The sequence below is a fragment of the Clarias gariepinus genome, chromosome 1, assembly GCF_024256425.1.
Source record: "Clarias gariepinus isolate MV-2021 ecotype Netherlands chromosome 1, CGAR_prim_01v2, whole genome shotgun sequence".
In the NCBI taxonomy this organism is placed as follows: Eukaryota; Metazoa; Chordata; class Actinopteri; order Siluriformes; family Clariidae; genus Clarias; species Clarias gariepinus.
In genome coordinates, this window is record NC_071100.1 from 34,640,872 (window position 1) to 34,665,000 (window position 24,129).

At 38.8% G+C, this 24,129-nt stretch overlaps 1 protein-coding gene across 4 annotated transcripts in view; it reads right to left on the reverse strand.

Moving 5' to 3' along the window:
• LOC128506827 (protein phosphatase 3 catalytic subunit alpha) overlaps positions 1-24,129 on the reverse strand; it is a 101,086-nt gene that overhangs the window by 43,021 nt on the left and 33,936 nt on the right. For all 4 annotated transcript variants that reach the window (XM_053477665.1, XM_053477536.1, XM_053477598.1 and 1 more), the window contains exon 2: positions 5,354-5,554. In XM_053477665.1, coding sequence (XP_053333640.1) covers positions 5,354-5,554 — 201 coding nt within the window. The remainder of the gene's footprint in view (positions 1-5,353; positions 5,555-24,129) is intronic.

The following is a 24,129-nucleotide window of genomic DNA, read 5'->3' on the forward strand; positions in this document are numbered from 1 at the left end:
GCAAATCACTACACCACCATGCTGCCAATTATAATAATACATTTGCCACAAATTCTAATTAGAATTAGCAAAAAAGTGAGGCAGCATGTCCTTTAAACCAAGTGAACAGTATTTGGTTGGTCCTAAAGTCCCTATGAAGACTGGCAGACGGGGCAGTGGTGGCTCAGTATGTTAAGGCTCTTAGCCCACCAACAAGAAGCTGGGATATGCAAAGCATTAAGCATTTCACTGCATATCGTACTGTGTATGACTGTGTATGTGACATATAAAATTTGAATTTAATTTAATTTTAAAGATGAAAAATGAAATCCACAAAGCAACAGTTGCACTACACTGAGTAACTTTCTTTTCTACAAAGTAAGCAGCATTATAAAACACTGGTGTGTGTAGGGACACGGCAGGAGTCTTTAATAAAGTGGCCTCACAGTGTTGCTGTAATCGATATGTTTACTTGAAGACATTTCACCAAGCTGAATATGCTTGCACTAATTGCACACTTTGAATAAACTGTATGCGCATCCTAAACTGGGCAGACTTTAGACATTCTTGATTTATACAAATCAAAAGTTAAAGGCATGGAGTGGGTTCACACAACTTTTCATTTATTTTGTTCAGAATTAGATTTATGTCTGATATTTGGAAGCAAAAAGCATAGTGGTGTAACTCTATATAAATAATGTTATATAATGTAATGCTTGCTTAGCACAAAACATTTAAATATTTTAACAGGTATACTGTATATGGTTTATTTAGGCTTAATTCGAAGATCATAATCATCTCTTTTTTCCAAGTCTATAACAGCATATAGACTGATGTTGGACATTCCTTTGGCACACTGAGTCCACTTGTTTTCTTTAGAAGGCAGCTTCACACATCGTAGTCGAACACCTATGGGAGATTTTGACTTGACGTGGTAGACAGCGCTCTCGGACTCCATCATCAGAACACCGATTGAGGGAATATCTTTGGTGTTTTTTACTCCAGTACAGTTCCAGAGATGTGCACAATCTATTCCCAGGTGTGTATGAGCTGTTCTGGCAGCTTGTGTAGGCTTACTAAGACACTTTCTGACAGGTTTTTCCTCTAATATGTAACCTACATCTGTTACTGTGTAAAACACTGGAGCTGATTGTCACAGTCACATGCTAATTAGCTTCCCAAATCATTCAAAAGCAGAAGTAAATAACATAAGCGACTGTTATTGACTCATAATCTGCTTCCTCCAATCACACAGGCTTGTACGGTAAACACTAGGCATGATGGGTGCATCACTTCATCTGTCTCTCTTCTTAACCATTGCTCTGGAAAAGGTTATATCTGGACTATCTGGACTATGAAGTTTTCCCGATGCTCCACAGTCCATCTTTTCGGACCCCTAAAAAACTGAACCCTTTTTCTGATTAGCCTCACTGATACATTAAGTGGTTTTCTTATGGCTACACAGCTGTTTGGTCCCAATCCCTTATGCTCCCTTCACATTTTGTAAGTGGAACTGTTCTTTCACAATTAAACTGATTTCTTCTGTTGTTGTTGTTGTTTTTTTTTTACAAATTGATTCCACTATGTGTTTAAGGAAGAAATGTGGTTGGAAAAAATAACCTGGATGAGTGTGATGGATTACTTAAAGATAATTCATAACTATCCTTCCAGATTATAATAAAGCGTCCTTTAGTTCTTAACCAAATTTTAGTAGTTTCAGAAATCTCCTTATTAGTGGTGTTTGCATGTGCAGGATAATAATTTGAGCAAAGTTATTAGAGGAACATCTTTGCCACAATCACAGAATATCTCTTCTGAAATGGGCGTTTAAGTAATGAGAAGCTACTCTCTGCACTAGTCACCGTAGGGTTAATTAACTTATTGCCAGCTGAAACATTAAATCACTGCAGGAGTTATGGACGGCTCTTAACTCTTAGCTCAGTTAAATCCGGGTGATGACTTTTTTTTGGCCGCGGTATGAACTTTGAAGGTTCCCCCCAAAAAATGAATGAAATGAAACTTTAGGTATTTAGGCTTTACACACACACACACACACACACACACACACACACACACACACACACACACACGTCTATATGTACATGAATATACAGTATATTAGCGTGATCACCACCTGCTAATGCTCTGTGTGTTTGTGTGTGTGTGTGTGTGTGTGTGTGTCCCAAACGCTTCGATGATATCAACCCACTTCCCACTTACTGGCACACTGAACCCTTTGGCAAGCATTATGTGAGAAGAAAGGTACGTCTACACAAGTGTGTGAGAGATACAGAGAGGGTGAGAGAGAGAGAAAGAGAGAGCGCAACATTGAAAAGGAGTGTGTGTGTGTGTGTGTGTGTGTGTGTGTGTGTGTGTGTGTGGCTGTGTGTGTGTTTGTATATGCATGTGTGCACCAACAGGATGGGGATTAGCTGGGTGGGAGTGATTAATGGCTCTGTTCCAGCTACACTGTGTACCTCTGCATGTCCTGATGAAGGCGTGTGTGTAGATGATGGTTGTTCTCACCCCATGCTCACATACTTGCTCTCTCTCTCTCTCTCACACACATACACACACACACACACACACACACCCCCCTCAGGGCAGCATAGTGTTTCCAAAAACACCAGCAGACCAGGGCTTAACACACAAACACGATGCAGCATACACTGTAAACATGCCCTCTCATGGTCTCAGAGCAGCGCTTTAAAAAACAGTGACATTAATGCAAGAAAAAGAAGAAACATTATCATTTATTTCAGTATCAAAAAATGTCAGCGTGCAGTTTCTCATAGCCTTGTTTGGCCTAAGCAGCAAGCTTATAAGCAACCAGAAAAACCACAACCATACAACACAGAAGGATCGGGTGTGGTGCCTGGATTTTAATATCAGTGTGTACAGTGCAGTGTACGACTGGAGTGATTTGCACAGAGGCTAGCTGTTATACCGGCTACGATTACACAAACACCCACACAACCCCATGCTCCTAGTCTTTGTGTGCTTATGGACCTGCGGCTTTGATGCAGCGTATGCGTAACGACGAACCCTGATGCACACAAGCACATGAGCAAACACATGTGTGCTGAGTGATGCTGCAGTCCATTGTGTAGCATGAACCCTACACAGGGCGTACACAGATATGACCATGGTGGCCAATTGCAGCTTCGTTTCAGACTAAAGAGATGAAAAAAAAGCGTTTGTTTAAATCAAGTGAACCATGGGTGGAATCTTTGTTCAGCAAAAAATCAAAAAGCTTTAAAAAATGTATGTTGCTCGTTCTATTTGCTCACTGATGTGGAAATAGAATTCTGGCTTCAACTTTACAAAATGGTGGTCATATTCACATCCAACTGGTTGTTAAGTCTGGCTTCTGCGATAAAGTTTCAAATTCTTTGTTTCAGTTTAAAAATGCGCATGAGCTACCGCTACACCCATGCACGTGCATACCAGACAAGACATGTGAATGGCATACTTAGCCACACCGCCAAAAAATGGAAGGGAAAAAAAAGTGGGGATGTTTCACACACTGAACTAGACAAGAGTTTAGATTTATTTTCTACATTCTAGAACAATACAAATTTTTTTTTTTTTTTTTAAGTAGAGATAATGGATAGATTCAGTTATGTATCACAATCCTTTTGTGGGGAAATTCCTCATGCATCACCACACTGACTTAAAAAATTGTTTTTTTTACATGTACAGTACATGTTTGCATTTGAGATGGTAAAATGTTGTAGTTCCTTTATGATCCTACAGGTGGTGCTCTAAACTATTCCTACGCTGGCAGGCAGAAGAAGTGAATTATTTGGTTAGGTTGTTTAAAATTGTAACAAAATTTTAAAATAATAATAATATAGAAAATTGCAATACTAACAGTATCGGAATACAAATCGAATCGACGCCTGCGTATCATGATAATATCGTATCGCGTGATCCCTGGTAATTCCCGTCGCTAAAATATGGAGACTCATGTGAATGTACAAAAATATTTTAAAAATGACTTTTAATTAAAAATGCTATTTTTACAATCAAAACTAAACCTAAAAGTAACCTTCTTAACCTAACAGAAAACTTTTGTCTCTTTCAGATTTTTTTTTTTTATAAAACAAAAGCACTTTTATTTTCATATGGCACCAGCAAAAAGTTCTCAGAAGGTCAAAACTATCAGATACTCATATCCTTATATAGGGATAAGCAAGCAAGACAAACAACCAGAACACACAGTAGAACACACTGTATTTTCGTTTTAAGATAACATGATAACCCTGACTTATTAATCGTTCGGGTCAAGCGCAAACGCTCTACAACATCACTGTACTTAGTAGGAATACCAAAACAGACTCCCCAAAAGGCACGGAGACATCTTAAAGACATTTGTCTGGACCATTTATGTGTAAAAAATCAGAGTAATGCCGTCCTTATTTCTGTAAACAAGCTGAGGTGGAGTTTCATTGGCTCTTGGATGTGAGTGGGAGGAACGACGACGCTGTGGGTTGAAATTCAGCCGAGAACATTTAGAGAAAGAAAAAAAAATTGAAAAAAAGATTGCAAAGATAACTAATTTAAGAAAATAAACCTAACACACCACTCTGGACATAAAAAAACAATAATAATTAAAAAAAAAAAAAAAAAACTGTTAAAAGTGCAAACGGAGAATAAAGAGAAGAAAGGGAGTCATGCTGCAGATTAAAGCTCAGAGCCCGAGGCGGAGTGTAATGAGAAACAGACAAGGTGTTTATGTTACAGGCGGCCAATAGAGCACACGCCCAAATATAATAACAAGCGGCGCTGCAGAGAGCTCGTCCTCCTGCTCTGTGTTAATAGAGTCATCAAAGAGCCTTAAACCAAAGTCTAATGAAGTCGCCCAATGCTAAAGAAGGCAAAGAGAAAGAAGAGGAAAGAGACTGGCTAGGTCCTGCTAATTCGCCTTATTAAAAAAAAAAAAAAAAAAAAACACTGGGGAAAAATAATGTAAAAAGAAAAAGGGCACAGATTTCCAGTTTATTGTGTAAAAAAAAAAAAAAAAGCCAGAAACAGCTGAGACTTCATGTAGACATGCATCGAATGTGAGAGACCAGTTCACACTTGGTCTTTTCCCTCAACAGGAATCTTGTGTCATTTCTCAGCAACAGCGGTCATTTCCACTAAAGCTAAGAGCAAACCAAGGGGGGCCAAAGCTGTCAAACCAACGTGACGAGGAGAAAGCTGTAAAAAGTGGAGCGCCACACGCAGCGCTTTCTGTCAACACTTTTCCCGTTAATGCAGCCGAGCCTCTATAGAGAGGTGTAGAGAGGACTCGGAGTGGGAGATTTCTGCTTAGATGCTTTTCCCGGTCTCCTGCTATGATGTGTGAACTGAGAGGGGAAACACTGACCTGTGACCGGGGCCTCGATGTCCAGCAGGTTCTTCTCGGCACGCAGGATGGCCGCTCCCTCGCCGATGAGGCGCAGGGCCACGCTCTCATCCACGCGGCCCTCTTTGGTCAGATGAGCCTTAAGGACATCGACTTTGGGCTTTCCTTCGTTGTCAAACACCTCTTTGACGGTCAGCCTGTGGCTGGGGGGGAACGGGACAGCTGGAAAAAAACAGGGAAAAAAAAAAGAAAGATATTAAATCACTGTGGGTTTCACTGAGGTTTACCCTCAGTTTGCAACCAGGAAGGAGAGACACCTTATTCCACTTATTTCAATGACTGATCTTAAACTATTAAGTGGCTCCTGTTTGGCTGGATTAAAAACCTTAAGGCACATCAACAGGAACACCAGATAAAAAGAAGCATTCACCATAGTGTGCAGAGATAGCAGGGTTAAATCCAGACAATTCTACATATATACACCATGCAAGAGAGCAAAATTTGCCCATGCTGTCCCTATACTTATTAATACTCATGGGCATTATAGTACAGTTAACTCCTGCAGAGACTATCTCCATAGTAAAACAATAACCAATCAAAAGATTAGCTGAGGTTGAAACAGTGCAAGACATTTTTACATTTTTAACCAGATTATAATTGACAGGCCTGAGCTCAAAGAAAATTGTCTATGATTGGGGAGATCCTCGATGGCAATGAATTAGCGAGCATGACTTGAACTTAGCATGTGTTTAGAGAGGTTAAGCATCGCATCATACACATCTCTAGAGATTAGGGGGAAAATAAATTCAATGCGATTCAGTGATGTATTGCGATTCATTGGTGTGGCAATTCCTGTATCACCACACTGAATTATACACTCTAATCTATTCACACATGGCCAGGCGGCATAGCATCCTCTGTGGGAGGAGTGAATTATTCTTCAAGTTTGTTGAAATCTGAGAGAGACAGAGAAAAAACATAAAATCTGGATATTTTTAAAAAACGTGATGCTTACAGAATCTCAACTCAAACTGAATCAGGCTGAACCTCTTTAAGCTACTAATATCATCACCCTGACATTGAGTAAAAAAAAAAAAAAAATCAATTATTTAAAGAGGATATCTAAATCCTGAAAACAAAAGGAATAAAATGACAGCTGCAGAGAACTTTTTTCCCCGATCGATCAATAGATAGAAAGATCAATAGATATCTCAAGGGAAATTCCAGAAATGATTAAAGACTATTAAGAACTTTGAAACATGCAATTAAAACAAAAAGAAAAGTAAAAAAGAAAGACACACAGACAGAGCTACTGGATGGGTTTAACCAGTCTGCATGTTTTTATGGAAATTCTTGTCAGTGAATCTAAATGTTATTGAAAAATGAATGTGAAAAAAATCATGAAAAGTTGACTAGTGACAGCTATTCACTGGTGTCTATGTAACTAATATGCAGAACGTTCTGTATAAAGGTTTTACTCAACTTGTGCCTTTCTGATGCCTCCAAGTATTGTTATAATGCCAGTGGTTTATAGCATAAACCTTGAATCCTTTAGATTTTTATAAAGATGCATAACAGATTGCTTCTCTTGCAGTGAAAGTAGAAGCATCCAATTTAGCCATGCTGTTTACCCTCCAGCACTAATGCAATATGCTGTGGTTCCTGTGTCCTGTCTGCTCTATAAGCTGACTATAGTTACACTGCACTATGATGCAACATGAGCAGGAGTTATGCAGTATAAAAAAAAGAAAGAAAAAAGAATGCCTCCACATGTTTCAGATAGGGAAGTGCTGGCTGGTCATCTGTAAAAAAAAAAAAAAAAAAAAAAAAAAAAAATATATATATATATATATATATATATATATATATATATATAATTAAAATTTTAATATCTAGTAAATTATATTTATATTGTGTAGCACAAGAGCTGACACCTGACAATAGCGGTTATACGCTACGCTTAATTACAAAGCACTAAACCCAATATTGTGTAATGCTATTAAGAAATCTAAATGAATTGTCACTCATTAAAAAGGCAGGAAGATATTTTATGACTTGTTAAAAAAAAATTAAAAGAGTGAAAGGTATTCAGAGGCACTGCACATAGAGGCATCGTTTACTTACTAAAGAGGTAAAGACTTTTTACCGCAGTGGAGACTAATTAAAGCTTGAAATTGGAGGAATTAGCAAAACCTAACCGTAATTGTCTCTCTGCTCTTCTCTTGCTCACGTCTTGTTCAGTTTATCTAATGACAGCATGGTTATTGGAGATGCAAACATTAAAACTGCGATGAAATACCAAAGGGAGAGGTGGAGACATGACACGTTATTGCAAATCACTTGCAGTTAAAAAATTTCCTGCAACATCTAAATTTGGACTTAATTATCTAACGTGACTTTGTGATCGCTATCTGTGGATGGTTGTTTGCTGTATAAAATATATGGGATCCATCTCGATCCTGCCTAATGAAATGCATCCAATTTCCACCATACAGCTTTAATAATGAGTGAGCCTTAATTAAAATCATGCATGTTGGACACTATTATCCGTTAGTATTCCTTCAAAGCATTCTTAGTTACTACATTGGCTTGTGAGTGCACTGATGTTTAATAAGACCACGTACTGCTTCATTTCCAGGGACTGGACACTATAATGCATGTATCTTGGGGCACATCATGCATACTACTACTACTACGGTCATTCTACTTTGTGGTTAATGATCTGCTGATTAGAATAATACAAGTTAGAAAGAATGGCTTAAACATGTATAATGTGGACATCTTCTAAAGCACTAAGCACACAAAACACACTCTGCTGCACATCCCCTGAGATTTGATGGGATTTGATGGGAATAGTATATGCATCAAAAAGGAAGTCACATGAACCAAAGCAACATACACCAACCAGCCATATCCCCTGACAGACAGCATGAATAACAGGAATGATATTGTTACAATGACGCCTGTTAATGAAGAGTAGGATCCTGAGCGTGATGGCTAGATGACTGGTTCAGGGCATCTTCAAAAAGGCAGGCCATGTAAGATGTTTCCGGTATGCAGCGGCCCTAGGAAGGACAACTGGTAAACATGGGCCATGGGCCCAACCCTCACCCATGCATGAAAGGAGCGCAGGCCGACCTTTGCCCAAGTGCATGATGGCATGGTGGAAAAAAGTAACCTGGTCTGAAGAATCACATTTTCTTTTACGTCATGTGAAGGCTGGGTGTGTATGCATCATCATGGTGCACAATGCATTATGGGAATAAGTTAGGCTGGTAGAAGCAGAATGATATTTTGGGCAAAACGGATTATTTATTATACTTAACAGACGGAGTTAAGTTAATCTCTGTATAACTATTTCTCTTTTTACACCAAACTCACCTTGAGTGCTGCTAAAAGCTCAAACCAAGCTCTACTGAATGTTCTGGTAGCATCTAGCAACCTCCAGATGCTCACGTTTGTGGTCAGATGAAAGAACATTCGTAATGCATTTCAAAAAAACGTGTTGGATCAGTTCAGACGGCGTTGGATTGGTGACGCCAACATGGTGCCAACATCTTCAGCATTCTGTTAACCAGCGTCCTCATTACGTACTGGGTGTCAGAATACACTGCTGTTCTCCTCCAGTCAGCTTTATAACACATGCGTATGTATTAAACTTCATAATTATTGCGTCCCTTTATGTTGGACAGGCGTTTTCATTTATAGAGGTTAACACGCTTTCATCTGTAGATTCTGCCAGTAAAATTCCCATATGTTTGAATTCGGCCTTTGGGTCGCCTCATATTTTAACCCCTAGTGAAACAGGAAAGCACATATAATAAAATTTTTGTAATGTAATTAAAAGAAAAAAAAAACCCAATGAGAATTTACTTCAATTCAAAGTCAAGAATCTGTCATTTTCCAAGTAAATGATTATGTGAATTAACCACAAACAAAACTGTTTTGTTGCATTTTCCCCTCCATTTTTAAAAAACTGCAGTACCAAGGATGCCAATAATTCTGGAAAAGACTGTATAAACATTGTGTTTTTATGAAACCAAACTTTACCAAGTGTTCCACACACATGTTCCAAACCAGTGCTGGCTTGGAAATGGTCATGATTAAGGTGACCTTTCCTGTCCTGTTCTCACGCTGTAACCACTTCTTAACACTTCCAGAAAAAAATATATAAATAAATAGAAGGATGTGGAAAATGTGAACAGTCTTTCCTATAAGGTAAGTTCAGAATAAAGGGAAATCATTTCAGTGTGAGAACACTCTTCATAATCAGAGGGCATTGTTATTGTGAAACACTTTACAGCCTGCATGGAAAGCAGACGAGGAACAGGACATTAATTTAAGATTTAAGGTTTTCATACCGATAAGCTAAAAAAGCAGAGGCAGAAAACTTTAAAACTACAGTACATGCTTACAGATGCTACACACGTGTAACTGTATCGAAAAGCTGGTTTATAATCACACATTTGTTTCCCTCATAAAGGTCATGCAGGTCTTGTGCGGTTTGACAAGCGTCTGCCTCATTAGCACTTCTGAGCAAGCATGAGATTTACTGTACACTCTTAACATGAATGTTTGTGATGAACAATTCACATGGAAATTCAGGTAGCTCCAATAAACAACAGCTTCACGCGCTGAAATACTAAAATCTTGGCAAAGTCTTTCAATTGATGACATAAAAAGGTCTGTACATCTTTTTGCTATTTACAATAACACCATTGGTGAGATATCTTCTTACTTTATACACTGCCTGGGCAATAATAATAATAATAAAAAAAAAAATTAAAAAAAACCGCACAAATATTTTATTGGCGCACTCCTAGCTTTAATTATGTCGCACAATCAGTGTGACACTGTTACGACAAAGTTATGCAATATCACAACATACTTCCGTCTAATTAAGTTGCATTCATTTTTGAGTCAAACCACTCAGGAAAGTCATCTCCTAAAGTCTTACATTGGCTTTAAGGTCAGGACCCTGTAGTGTCCAGTTCATGTGAGAAAATGAAAGTGATTCGTCATGCTCCCAGTCCACCCTTTCACAATTTGACTAATTAAATTTAAATTTAAAAATTAAAAACCCTCTGAATAGTCATTCAGTACATTCAGTTCATCTTGCCTTTTTTATTTTTTTGTCACATATCATTGCTGAGCCTGGACCTGACCACCTGAAGCAACCTCAGATCACAACACCGCCCCCAGAGGCTTGTACAATAAGTACTTTGCTTCATGCGTTTCCCTTCTTACCCTGATGCACCCATCGCTCTGGAATAGCCAGGCCCATGTGACCAAATTTAATTGCGCCAGTCTATATGCTCCCTGGCAAACTGTAGCGTTTTATCTGATTAACAAGTGGCCACACGGCTGTTTAGTCCCAGTTCTTTTTCACACACTGTGCATGTGGAAATGCTCTCACTATTAAACATAGCTCCGAGTTCTCCCGTGATTTATTTTAACCATTTAATCTCATACGGTTGTTTGGTTAGATGTTTCCATTGCTTAATGGAGGCCCAATAATTTGCCCTTTCTGAAACATATTTTCCATTACATCACAGGATACATCTTCCGACGTGGCTGTCTAAGAAATGCAAAGCTATTCACTGCATCAGCTAGGATTAAAAAAAATTACAACTAGCTGAAGCATTAATCTTTGCAGTAATTATGCAATCAAAACTCTAAGTATTTGTTTTCGATCAGAAGGTGTATTGATATTGAAACAGGAAGTGCTCTTAAGATAAAAAAAAAAAAAAAAGTAATGCTAAATTGTTATTAAATCTTTCCAGCGGATTGGATGTTTATATACTTGATGGCAATAGCATTATATCATTGACGCCTCTGCGGGACTAATAAGGACTCGTTTTTTAGTGTTGTGCATATTGTGGAGCGTGCAGTGTGAAATGCACAAGGAAGCAGTTTAGATCAACGTTCCCGTGCACTTGTTTTGCTCTTATGTAAATGAAAACAGTTTCTATATATGAGCAAATATTAACCAGACCTAAACCCAAACTCAGCTGCTGTTTCTCACTAGTCGCAGGTGGGGTTTTCCCAAGAAGCTCTGATGAACAGGAAACCTTACAGTCAAAAAAAAAAAAATAAAAAAATCAAGAATAATACAACTAAAATTAATAAATAAATGAACAAATAAATAACTCAACGTGCAGGGTATACATCATCCAGTTAAAATTTTCTCTCTGCCTCCCCCCCCCCCCCCCCCAAAAAAAAAAAACATAATGAGCACAAAATAAACAAAAAAGCATTTGTATTTCAAATTAGCAAGATTGATTTCCTCTAAACAGATGCAGTATAGCAGTCCTCGTAGTTACACACCTGGACTCGACGCCGTCTCTTGCTTTGGTTAAAAGCGTTAGTCAAATGACCTGATGTAAATGTGCAGTGTAAAGTGTTTATCACACTGAACTCCTCTGCTTCTCTGACCCTCTCACATGCAGACAACTTTGTCTCGTTTTAGCTCTTCATTTCCTGCTAAAGAAGCCATCTCAAAGTGCCTGTTCGCCAGTAAATTGAAAAAAAAAAAAAAAAAGTTTGTAAAACGTTCGCTGACCGCTCCCTGCTGCAGTGACCACAGCCTTCGAGACATCCCTATAAACACTAAACGCTCTGTAGTGTCAGAGCGTTTATCCAAGCTACTTAACCAAGAGGAAATAAAGACAGGAAACGCGTTTTGTGAGAATGCGGCGGGCAATAATACACTCTGCAATTTGTCTTCGGTGATGGGACACAAAGTGTTCTGACATTTGAAGAAGCTTTTCCAGTGGCATATATGGAAAAGTCAATGAGGCAGCTCGAGCAGAGCTGGAGCAGCAGGAGCGCAGATGAAAAATCTGCATAATGAGAGACATTTAAAGGGAAAGCGCAATCCCGCCTCCGTCCCATATCAGCCAATTACCATGCATAATGCAAGCTCGTGTTGTTCCGAGCTCAGCAGGACAATCAGAGTCTCATGCATTATTCCATGCACCCCCGGGACCACAACTTATTTCTTTAGTCCTTCAGGAATTGGATATGATGCTCTGGTTATGCCAAACAATATCAGTCATGGCTCAGGTCAGCAGTTTCAATGGAGATGTGGAATAAATCATTTTTCCATCAGGCACAGGAAGCATGCTGGGTTTCAATGGTGATCATGTTGCTGAAACACATTTTCAGAGCGCATTTATAAACATGAACTCATTATCTCATCTAATTCGCACACATGCATTTGGACCTCGACTAATTTGCTTTTCTTCAACTAACAACTACTATGTTTCCTGATCACGTGCCAAAAGGGCTAACAGGTCCGTGATTCTTAAACCATGCGCCCCACTACTTGATAGTAACATTTGGATCAGTATCAAAGTGTACTTTAACCCAGACCTCAACTTCTTCCTTGAAATTGGAAAGAAGAAGGGGCAGGATCAGAGTCTGAGACGCTCACTTTACAGTGCTTCTTGGAACTCAATTACTGCACAACCTCCCTTTAATGTTTCTGAAGAGGTTATGTTTCCCTCGAGACGCCTTGCTCATCTGAAAGATCCATTAACTGCCATGAGTATGCTCCGTAAACGGGCCTGATGGCCGTGCGTGCGCATGGTTTAAGAATCTTGGACCCGTTTTCTCGATAAGGCTCGTACCGGGTTCAGCGTGTGAAGTCTTGTTTAACAATATTACGAAAAGAGGCTCTGCTAAAAAAGCAGCTTGAATCCCAAAGCAGCTCAGATACAGCATGAGTGCATTGTGTATTTAATTAAAGACCTGACTTTGACTGGCTTTCTGTAAACCTTCTGCACCACCTTCTAGACCATCATTTGCTGAATATCAAATAGCTAGAATATTTGCTGATTTTGACAAGTAGTCGATTATAAGAGATTTTCCGCGACAACCCTAACACTAACTTTCTTCCACTTTTCTGGGAATGTCCATTGTGCGTTCAGGCTTTGTAGCAACAGTTTCGGGAAACCGGATATTGGTGTGATAATCGGGTGTCCATAAACTTTCGGTCATATGTAGACAGAACGTAAACTCCCAGGATGTTTACAGAGAATCTTTACTTTAAAATATCATCTGTTGTTTTTAAAGGGAGAGACCGTACCAAGCCCTGCCTTGTGCCAACAGTGTGTGTGTGTGTGTGTGTGTGTGTTCACCATATGTGCATATTCAAAGTAAATATTACAGTTTATACGAGCATACTGGTATTACTTTCAACATGCTTTCTATATTAGACTGAATACTACAGCTGTGAATTTCAAGTAGCCTCTCAAGTCTATTTAATTATTGGCTTTTTAAATTTATATATATTTTTTATTCGAATAACTAATGTTCACGGTATGATCTGATGATGCTGTCTCAAGCAGCTTTATTTCTTACTGGTGTAAAAATCTAAAATAAATAAATAAATAAAAGTAATAAAACTGCTGTTTTATTGTTTAAAATGTTATGTCTCATACAAAGCGATTTTTTCTCTGGCCAAGCTACTGCTCCACACTCCAATCCAGTAGGTGGCAGTATTGGTTATTGCTGCCCATAATATCAAAAGAAGCAGTGCTGCTAATGAGTATTTTTCAAAACATGGCAACACTTTGTATGTTTTGCAATAGATGTGAAGTTTTTATGAACATGTAAAGTTTAAAACTGTACCTAAATAATTTAACAAGAAAAAAATTAATCTAAATCAACGCTTGGTCCACTGATTTACTAGATCGAGTCGACCAACAAAAAGGTCAACTTAACCGCATGGCACTATTGGACACAAATAAATAGATGCATGAATACATAAGAATACAACAAATGGGGCACTTAATGAAAACTGAGATATGAGGGTAAATGTCAGAAGAAAGATTTATAGACACTCCCACCCTTATGTGGATGCTACTGTCAGACCTACGGGTCAATAGATAACATCTCCACTTAAACATGAGTCATAAGGCATCCCATTTACTGCATGTAACAAGGAGTTTATCAGACAAAACCTATTGGTAATAAATATTCAAGTCAGTAAATAACACTGAAAAAATAATCATCAAGAATTTACCAAAATCTATTGGCCTAAATATATTGAGAAAACTCTTTAGTCTAGTTTTGATGCCATTAAAAAGGATTCAGAACACTAACGTTGTGATTTTATTGGGTATAGAGTGCTGATTGGGTATAGGGTATAGTCTTTTTAGGTGCACAACCATGTAACTTAGTATTATAACTTTTGTTGCTGCAGTTTTCATGGTGTTTGCAGAAACCTATGCATAAGGAGACTCCTCTATCTAAATCTTAAATATGGGTTGGCGTGCGGTCAGATCATGGTTTACTGGGGTGTATAGAATACTGCAAAAAATGATATCTCAGCAAGACTAAAAAAATATCTACAGTAGTAAAATATGATCTACTATTTCTTATTATGAGATGCAATGCACCAAATATTAAAATCATTAAGCCTATTTTTAGACTTAATTTATTTTTAATCTTCACATTTTCTCTTCTATTGACAGATAAATTTGCTTCTTCCTAAAAACCTACCTAAACAAAGAATGAGAAAATAGAAACCCTAAAAAGATTATGTCTAAAAATATAATGAATTATGCTAGTCTATAGTAATCTTGCTATAAAAAATTATTACACAGATCATGCCCACTTTGGGAGCTCTGGCCCCTCAGGGCGTGGCTCTGCAGGAACTCAGAGGGCTGTGCTGCGGTGTCTGGCACCAGGACATTGGCAGCGGTTCCTTTGGCTGCTGTGGTTGCGAGGTGGGGCCTCCACAGATCGGACTTGTTTGTCTGGAGCATTCCATGGATGTTTGATCTGATTAACATCTTGGGAATTTGGAGGCCGCGTCAACACCCTTGAACTCTTTACCTGCTGGGTGCCATGTGCAGGGGCCTGTGATACCTTTCCATCATAGCCAACATTAACTACACCGGCTTTTCTATGGGATCGGACCAGACTGTCTGGCCTTGTGTTCCCGTTATCCTGTCAGCAGTTTCCGGGTATATAATTATAATCAATGTTATTAATTTCACTGTTAATGTTTTGGCTGATCAGTGTATATGACACCAGGTTCAAGACATGGCCACTTGCTAAGATGTCACAGTTTGCAGTGTGAACCTGCTCAAAACATTTGCTCCAGTGGTACAGCTTGATACGATATGAAGGTCTGCCGTGCCACATGATTGCGAGAAGTTTTCGATCGACAGAATGATACGGAAAAAAAAGTGATGTTTTATTGGTAACTAAAACGTTGCGCTCAAATCAGTTGAACTGCGTTAAAATTAGAACCATCTACCACTTTTAACACCAACCACTTTGTTATCGCAGATCTCTTGGTGGTTACCACAAGTTGACCATCATAGCACATCATAGAGTTATTTATGTAATAAGTAATCCGCATTGCATTATCTCTGGCCCTTCTCTTCCAGAATGATTTTCTGTGCCTTTACACAGTGCCAACATGCTGTGCCCTAGCACTTCCTTCATCACTTTACTGGTTCTCCATACCTAGTTATGTCAGAGTGTGACATAACCAAGCCATAGCAAGCCTTAACTTTTAAACCACAGTGATCATGAAAGCAGGAAATGGGCTTTAGTGCGTGTCTGTGGGAGCTCACATGCTGTAATAACGGAGGTGCATTACTGAAAGATTTATCAGTCTTTGCCTTCGGAAGGCGCTCTTGTGATCGTACATTTAAACGTACACAAAAATTAATAAAAGACAGATAAATGAGAAGCAATATTGGTAGTCACAACAATCATAGTCTGTGAAAAAAAGATAAATAGAAGACGAGACTTTTCAACCATATGAATGAAACTGCAGCATCATTTCCTACAGAATTTCAACACTGAGTTGAGTTGTCAGTAATGATTTTCAGCAGAGGCTCATGAGCGGAGACGTAACCTTTGAGATTATTCGACGTGCGTCTCTCACCATATCTCCTCGCAAGCGGTAGTATTTTCGGCACGTCAGACACGATCGATCGTTCTAACTGATCTGGACGTGACCGTTTATCAGCATGAGAACCAGCTTTCAAAGGGAACATATGGACTAATTAGTGCGATAGGAGCCGAATAAAGCAGATGTAGTGATTGTGGTTGTGCTGTAAGCTTGCCTGTGGTCTGTTCTGGGTGAATATAGCTGTGCGCAGCATCTCTGTGGTGTCACTGAATGTGCTGAGGTGGTACAAACTGCTCCGAGCCCCTGGGGGCTGCTGAGAGTGAGACAGTATCGGTCTGGCACTGCTAAGCCAGAGAGCAGCACTTTTACCCTGCCACCCACTCGATCTCAGTAAAGACAAGGGGGATGGGGGAGAAGAGAGAAAGAGAAAGAGAGAGAGAGAGAGAGAGAGAGAGGAGTAAAGTGCAGCAAAATAGATGGGACCACTCTAAAATCACATACAATGCTTTCACACAGAAAGACTCTCCTTGGTGGTCAGGATAGAGCCATGCAGACACCCTATAGTAAGATAAAAAAAAACAAAAAAAGATAAATAAATAAAAACACAAACCCTTATCTTCCACTGCCCACAAACACTTAGCGCAGCTGCAATTCCAGCCCCGGCATAAGTGCATAGCCATGATGGAGGATGTTGAAAAAGAAGACAGAGAAACACCTACGTATAACCATATACGACCGACATGTACAGCACTGTGCAAAAGTCATGAGCCACCCATCATTTCTTCATAGTAAATTAAATGGTGGAGATTAAAGCAAAGAAACAAGAACAAAAGTTTTACAAGACAGGTCACAAATTGCCTTACAGTGCAATTCAACATTTGGTTGTTTATGTAACAACCTGAACAGTAACCTTATTTCCCCTCTCATCTGTTCCAACAACTCAGCATTCATCACCACCAGTATACTAATCCCCATCCTGATCATCTGCCATAATCTGTACCCGTCTCTTACAGGTATATGCCTAAAGTGATTTTTTTTTTCCTAACTAAAATTGCTTAGTTACCTTAGACGACTAGACTGAAAATGAGAGCCAAAGTCCTTCAGAAAGCCTGGAAAACAATTCCTGAAGACTACATAAATGAAAAACTAGACCTTTCCTGCCTCTTTGAAAGCAAAATATAAATAAAAGAGGGGCAGATCATGACTATTGCACAGTACTGTATATGATGGCCTTCTACAGGTGCAGATATGAAAAAAAAAAAAAAAAAAAAAAAACCAGCACTAAAACCGTTAACGATCCTCAAAACCAAGGCACCATAATACAATGATACGCCTTAATACAATGAGAATGAAATAATGTCACTGCGCATTGCTTATAAAAGTTATATATCGCTAATCTCTGTTCTCTAAAACATGTAAAAATTTTATATTATCCTGCAGGAATGGCATCAGCAGTGGTTATATAAATTTTAATCTAACTTCACTAGACCAAACACAAACAAAATTAAAAACCTACGAATGCATGTACAGTAGGTAAGTTTTACTAAAGGAATAAGGGAGGTGAAACATATTGTACAGTTGCTCCCGGTTGTGGTTACTTTCATGCTTCACTTCGCTCAGTTTTTTATCTAGGTGAACGTGCAGAGATGAACGTGCTGTTCATTACTGACGCTAGTTTCGTCTTGTTGGCAATAAAAATTTACTCTGCACAATGGTTTTCTAAACATACTTTGGTTTTTCTGCTAATTTTGCTACGATACCGCATGGCTCAACGATTTCGCTGCAGGCAAATAGGATGCAAACCTAACTGGGAACAACCTGGCTCAATTTTATCACTCAAATGGATACAAGCGTGTCTAGGAACTCAAGCTGAGAAAGATTTCGAAAATGTGTGCAAATGTTTATCACGGGAAATACCAACAGAGAGTGAGAGAGAGAAAGAGAAAGAGAGAGAGAGAGAGAGAGAAAGAGAAAGAGAGAGAGAGATTCCACATTTTTGGGAGAGACCTGCTAGGGTTTGAAAAGAACACCCTTAGGCTCTTTGAAATATTCTGTATGAAAACAAAGCAAGAATTCTTAGATTAGTTCCCAGGAAAAAGTGCCTAAAGGGTGAATCAGCCTTGGCATACAGATGTGTTAAACTGGTCTGAGAAATCTGATTTTAAAATATATATTGTATAACACTTGTAGTTACTTAGACTAGCTTTGAGCAAACCCTTTTTTTTTTTTTTAGATTCAAAAAAATTGCCGATTCAATTCATTTCTACTACTAGGAGGCATTACGATTTTCAGTTTGATTTATTACTGATTCCTCTCAAAGCAGGCTTTATTTCCAAAATGTTTTGAATTAATAGAAACCTGCTTGAGTAGCTAAATAATCATTGATACGCTGTGTCATGTCTCACACAAAGCAAAGCAATCATCAATTTTTTCAGCCAAACTTTTGCTCCACACTCCAGTCCAGTATTTGGCGATATTGCACAAACTGCTCAAAACCTTAAAGAAGTAATACTCTTGCAAAATATGAGTATTTTCAGAAGCTGGATGCATTTCGTATCTTCTGGACAAGCACATTCTTCAAGGAATTCAGACAACTTAACCCTTGTAATACACCAAATTTTTTTTTAAAGAATAAATAAAAACTAGTAAAAACTAAACTGGCCCATGCAGAAGAGTAATGAAGTTGCATAATTAATTAAATCGCACACCTCTATTCGAAAACGAGTGTGACTAAACCATTTGGGTTTTCAGAAATTCCCCAGATAAACGCTCCTGTTCTTAGAACTGCTCTTCCTTCTTCCAGGGATCTCCGTCAAAGTGCATGCAACATTAATAATATACAAGGCGATTAAGCAAGCACGTACGGCTTGTGATTACAGCTGCCAGTTTTCATTTAGCGGCAGTTCAAAGGAAAGAAAAGCCACTGCACAAATAAGCGGTAATCCTCTCTTAAACCCACGTCTACCAATAAATGCCATCTGAATGTAATTTCCTGGTAATTCCTCTTAACTTACTCCCTCAGTTCTTTTTTAGTTGAACATGTTGTGCAGGGCTGCAGCAATTAGTTGTACAAATTCAACAACATGAAGTTGAACACTCAATGTGTTGCTTATTTAAATCTTTTGGACTATTTCATTTTGATTTCAATTAGCTATCGTAAATGGAACAGGGAATAAGCATTAGATGAAAATTATATATAATTATATATAATTTGCAGTACAGTAAAAGCTTTCTGCTGCCCTACATACAGAGAGCTGACAGAACTTTGTTTTATAGATGATGTAGGTGACCACGTACTTGTAAAACTCTCTACAATGCACTTGTCCCACTCCCATTGTGCAGCTTCCCACACATTAAATCCAATTCCAAACATGCTGAAAACATTGCTGGAGCTTACACATGTGTATCTGCGCTTATTTAAGCTATTCTTAAACTTATTTAGCCATTTTGGTGAGCCACAGCCAAGGTTTAATTGCATTTTCTTATTAAATATTATTATTATTATTATTATTATTACAGTAATGTATTTATTATAATTTTAAAGAAATGCACTGATCCATTAGGTTGAAATTGAAGGTTGAACTAACCCTGATTTTCTCCCATTATTTTAGTCGTGTCCAATTCCTCCCCGTCATTAGGGGGCTTCCACATTAAGACTACTACTACCAAAGTAGTAGACCATCACGCGCTTCCTCCGAACCACGAGACGTCACCCTGCGCATCTTTTCGAATTGCTTTCTCACACACCGCGGGGGCGGCGTAGGACACTCGGAGGACCGCCCCTGATTGGCTGTAGAGCCATGATTAATGTGAAAATTCATTAGTTGTATTTCCGGTTTTGGTTCTTCTACACCATTCATACACAGCTGTGCGGATCCTGTGTGTACCATCATCTCTTCTGATCTCTCCCCTGGCTCAAAAGAATGGGCCGTGAATCATACACCGTTACACCCTTCTTTTCCAAGAAGGCCACATTTGCAGTAGCTTTCAAAATGTGACAGCCTTAGTAGCGCTGCTATGATGTCACTATCAGCCTAGAAATGTGTCCATTAATAGTTGTAGCCCCTAAATTCATACACACCGGTCCTCTCTTAAAGCGGACTCTTAACCGGTCCGCTTTTATCGCGCACACTATCAAACTTTGTTTTTAATTGTTAATATTTTAATTTGTTTATATGAAATGTTATTTACAGACAAAATATGGTATTGGTGCTAAAAAGTGTCTCACCCTAGGTGAAAAAGTGAATTTTCAGGTAGGATCATAGAACATAATTTTTTATATTATTTAATGCTCATCATCTCCTGATCCATGCTTCATTTTTTGGAAATAGGCATACACATTTACATTTTTATCAGATTAAACAAAACCAAAAAAAAAAAAACACATCTGCTAAATACAATTTCTGCCTTTTTATGTAATGTCTGTAACTTTTTTTTTTTTTCCATATGAAGACACAAACCTGAAAAAGTGTATTCTCCTAAAATGCAAAATTGTTAAAATATCGCACCATGAATTTCCTGTTCAATAAAGAAACACGATGTGCCCGAAAGTATGCGGACCCATCATGCCCATATGTGGTTCTTCCTCAAACTCCATTCTCAACCCTGATCCTGGAGGATTTAACTGATTAAAAAATAAGATTTAACTAATCAGCTAATTATACGACTATATATATATATATAAACTTCATATGGCTTTTTGTTTTCCTTGATTTTTATTTGACGTAGTACACTCAGGAATACCTCTTTTTTCTGTGAATAAACCAGAGTAAACATTCATTCAGACACCATTATGCAGTGTGCATTTGTTTTTGTCACTAAATCTCGAAAGGGACGTACAAGCAGCTTGTATGGCTGTAACATTTAGGTGTCCAAAACCTATTAGTGTGCTTTAGTATACGCAATCAAAAATCATGGGTACTTCCAGAATGTGCACTCCCATCAAATGGAAAAGAACTAAAACTGCAGTTCCGAATAAGGAAAGCCGAAATCGGTAGATTGTGTTTGTAATAAAAGATAAGCCTAAAAGGCATTGGCCGCTGTACGACCTTCTGCTCTAGACTGGAAGTGCTTAACTTTAATCCACGTAAGGACAGATAAAAACAGAAATCAAAGAGTGAATACTATCTTCAGTGTTCAGCGGCTTGGTCACAGTGTGCGGACAAACATTAAAAGGCAAACCGAGCCGCTCTGTGCTACCCCGTTGATATAGGAGGCTCGGTTTTGCTCTTTGCTGAATACAGTACAACAGACGGGAAAGGACAGAACGGCCATCTAGCTGCAAGACACGCAGCAGGGGGTCATTAGACGGGCGACTGGGTCTGTTTTGCATGTGATAGAGGAAACAGAGGTAAAGATGTAAACAAGACTTTGCGTTTTTGAACTGCAATTACACACAAACACCGAGAGAAAGAGAGGGGGAGAGAGCACGGTATGCATGCAGGCAGGTTTAAAAACCAATGAAATGAAAGCTGAGCCTGAGCCAGGTGACACCCACATGCATCGCAGTTAGTGCCCCTGGCACACTCGTATTCAGAGGAAGTGGACGATTCAAACGGAAGGAAGGAGAAAGCAAGAGGATGGAAAGAGTCCAGCTGGACGACGCTGTTTTAAAACCTGGGAACACTCACCGGGATAAAATCTGCAAGCACAGGCTTAGCAATATAATACTATTTATTAACGCCATATTAGCCTTCAAGAAAGTGAGAGTTGATGAAAAGCCGGTGATCTCATACGATCACTTCTCCAATTTTGTGTTTTATTTTTAATGATCAGATACAAGCACTTGCATCCAGATGTACTTTGAAATCAGAAACTACACTCGGTCATGTGGACATTATTAATTTAACAGCCGTTGTTGCTTTTAAATCCCTGCGCTCGTGCTTGTTCAGAGAGCACATGGCCTCGGTAACAAGATCTCTCTTATCGTATGCCGTAAACAAGCGCGCTGGTTCACCCAAAGTGAAATCGCTCTTAAACCTAATTGGTACCCGTGCGCCGCTGATTCACCTGGAGCGCCATTGACACCCAGGACACCCAGATTATTCCTTCCTCTTCTTCTGCTCTAAGGAACATTACCTTGCCGGAGCACTGTCTGTACAGAGCCAGCTCTGGAAATGGTGCAAACACCAACAAATGCTATAATTACGATGAACAAGATGAGCAAAACCTGCTGCAGAAATCCTAGTGTGGAGGCAAATAATTACCGTTTTTGTTACAACACATTTTCTTATGCAGAGCACAGAAACACTTTCTACACGCTCTGAAAGGCTCTGTGTGTGCGTGTGTGTGCGTGTGTGTGTATACACGTTTGGAGCACCACTCGTTCTGCAGACTGGATTCTGATATTACTCTCCTGCCACTTTCTACTTCCCTCAATCGGATCATTTAAGAAATGCCATGAAAAATCGTTTAATTGATTTATTTTACTGTTTAGTTACAGCATAAAATGAACTGGATGTGAATCGATTCCAGATACCAATCAAGCACACGACACTGATTAAAGATTTATACAACGATTCGCACGGTTACGCAACGCAACGCCTTGGAAAAGGTGATAAAGAAGAAATAAATATGTAAATAAATTAATAACATTTAAATTTATGAAGCACTGGCCCAGTGTGCAGAGAGAAGATGATCCACGGTTAAGACGGTTGCCAGGGAAACTAAAACACAGTAATAAAATATAAACTAAAAACAATGGTTATATAAATAATAAAATACAATTACAATGTTTTTTGGAACAGGATATCACAGCGGACAAGCGTATCGTCTGGTTGCGTGTGTGTGTGTGTGTGTGTGTGTGTGTGTGAAGGCGTGAACATTTCTTATCTATGGCATAGCAGTACAAGTCAAAGTTTCCATATCCCAGCATCTTTCAGATTGTCCATCATGCATGGAATGATAGTTTAAGTAAACTTGGTTCATGTAGAGTCACGTCATCTAGTAATATACGACTCGACTGGAGCTTGAGGTTTAAGGCCTATCAAATGAGATGGTGTAAACGGCAGTTTGGCGCGGCATGTCGGGTTGTCCATTCTCACGTTTCCCCCTAACTCTGAATGGGTTTTCAGGGTTCTGGGCTCACTGAAAAAACTGTGAACTTTATGCAAAATTCACTTTTTAGACATTTTTTATAGAAATCTTCTCTGTGTGTGTGTGTGTGTGTGTGTGTGTGTGTGTGCACGCATGCGCATATGGAAACAAAAAACATTCCTTGTTTTTGTCATTTTTCCATTTCTGTCCCGCTGAAGCTTAAATGAGCCTATTAGATTTTCCCCTTTTGTGACCTCATATAAGATGATCTCCTCCCCCGGCTTTTGCTCAGCTCTACTGTTTTCTGACTGGCCATGGCTCAGCAGGAGCTCATTCGGAAAAGGAGTCAGAGGTTTGGAAAAATGCATCCAAGTGGTACTGAAGCTAACACGCACATATACACAACCCATACATACACACACACACACATCATACATATACACACACACACACACACACACACACACACACACACACACACATCATACATATACACACACACACACACACACACCATACATATACACACACATACACACACACACACACACACACACACACACACACACACACATCATACATATACACACACACATCATATATATACACACACATATATATACCTACACACACATATATATATATATACACACACATATATATACACACACACATATATATACACACACACATATATATACACACACACATATATATACACACACACATATATATACACACACATATATATACACACACATACAGTCATGTGAAAAAATTAGGACACCCTTTGAAAGCATGTGGTTTTTTGTAACATTTTTAATAAATGGTTATTTCATCTCCGTTTCAACAATACAGATAGATTAAAGTAATCCAACTAAACAAA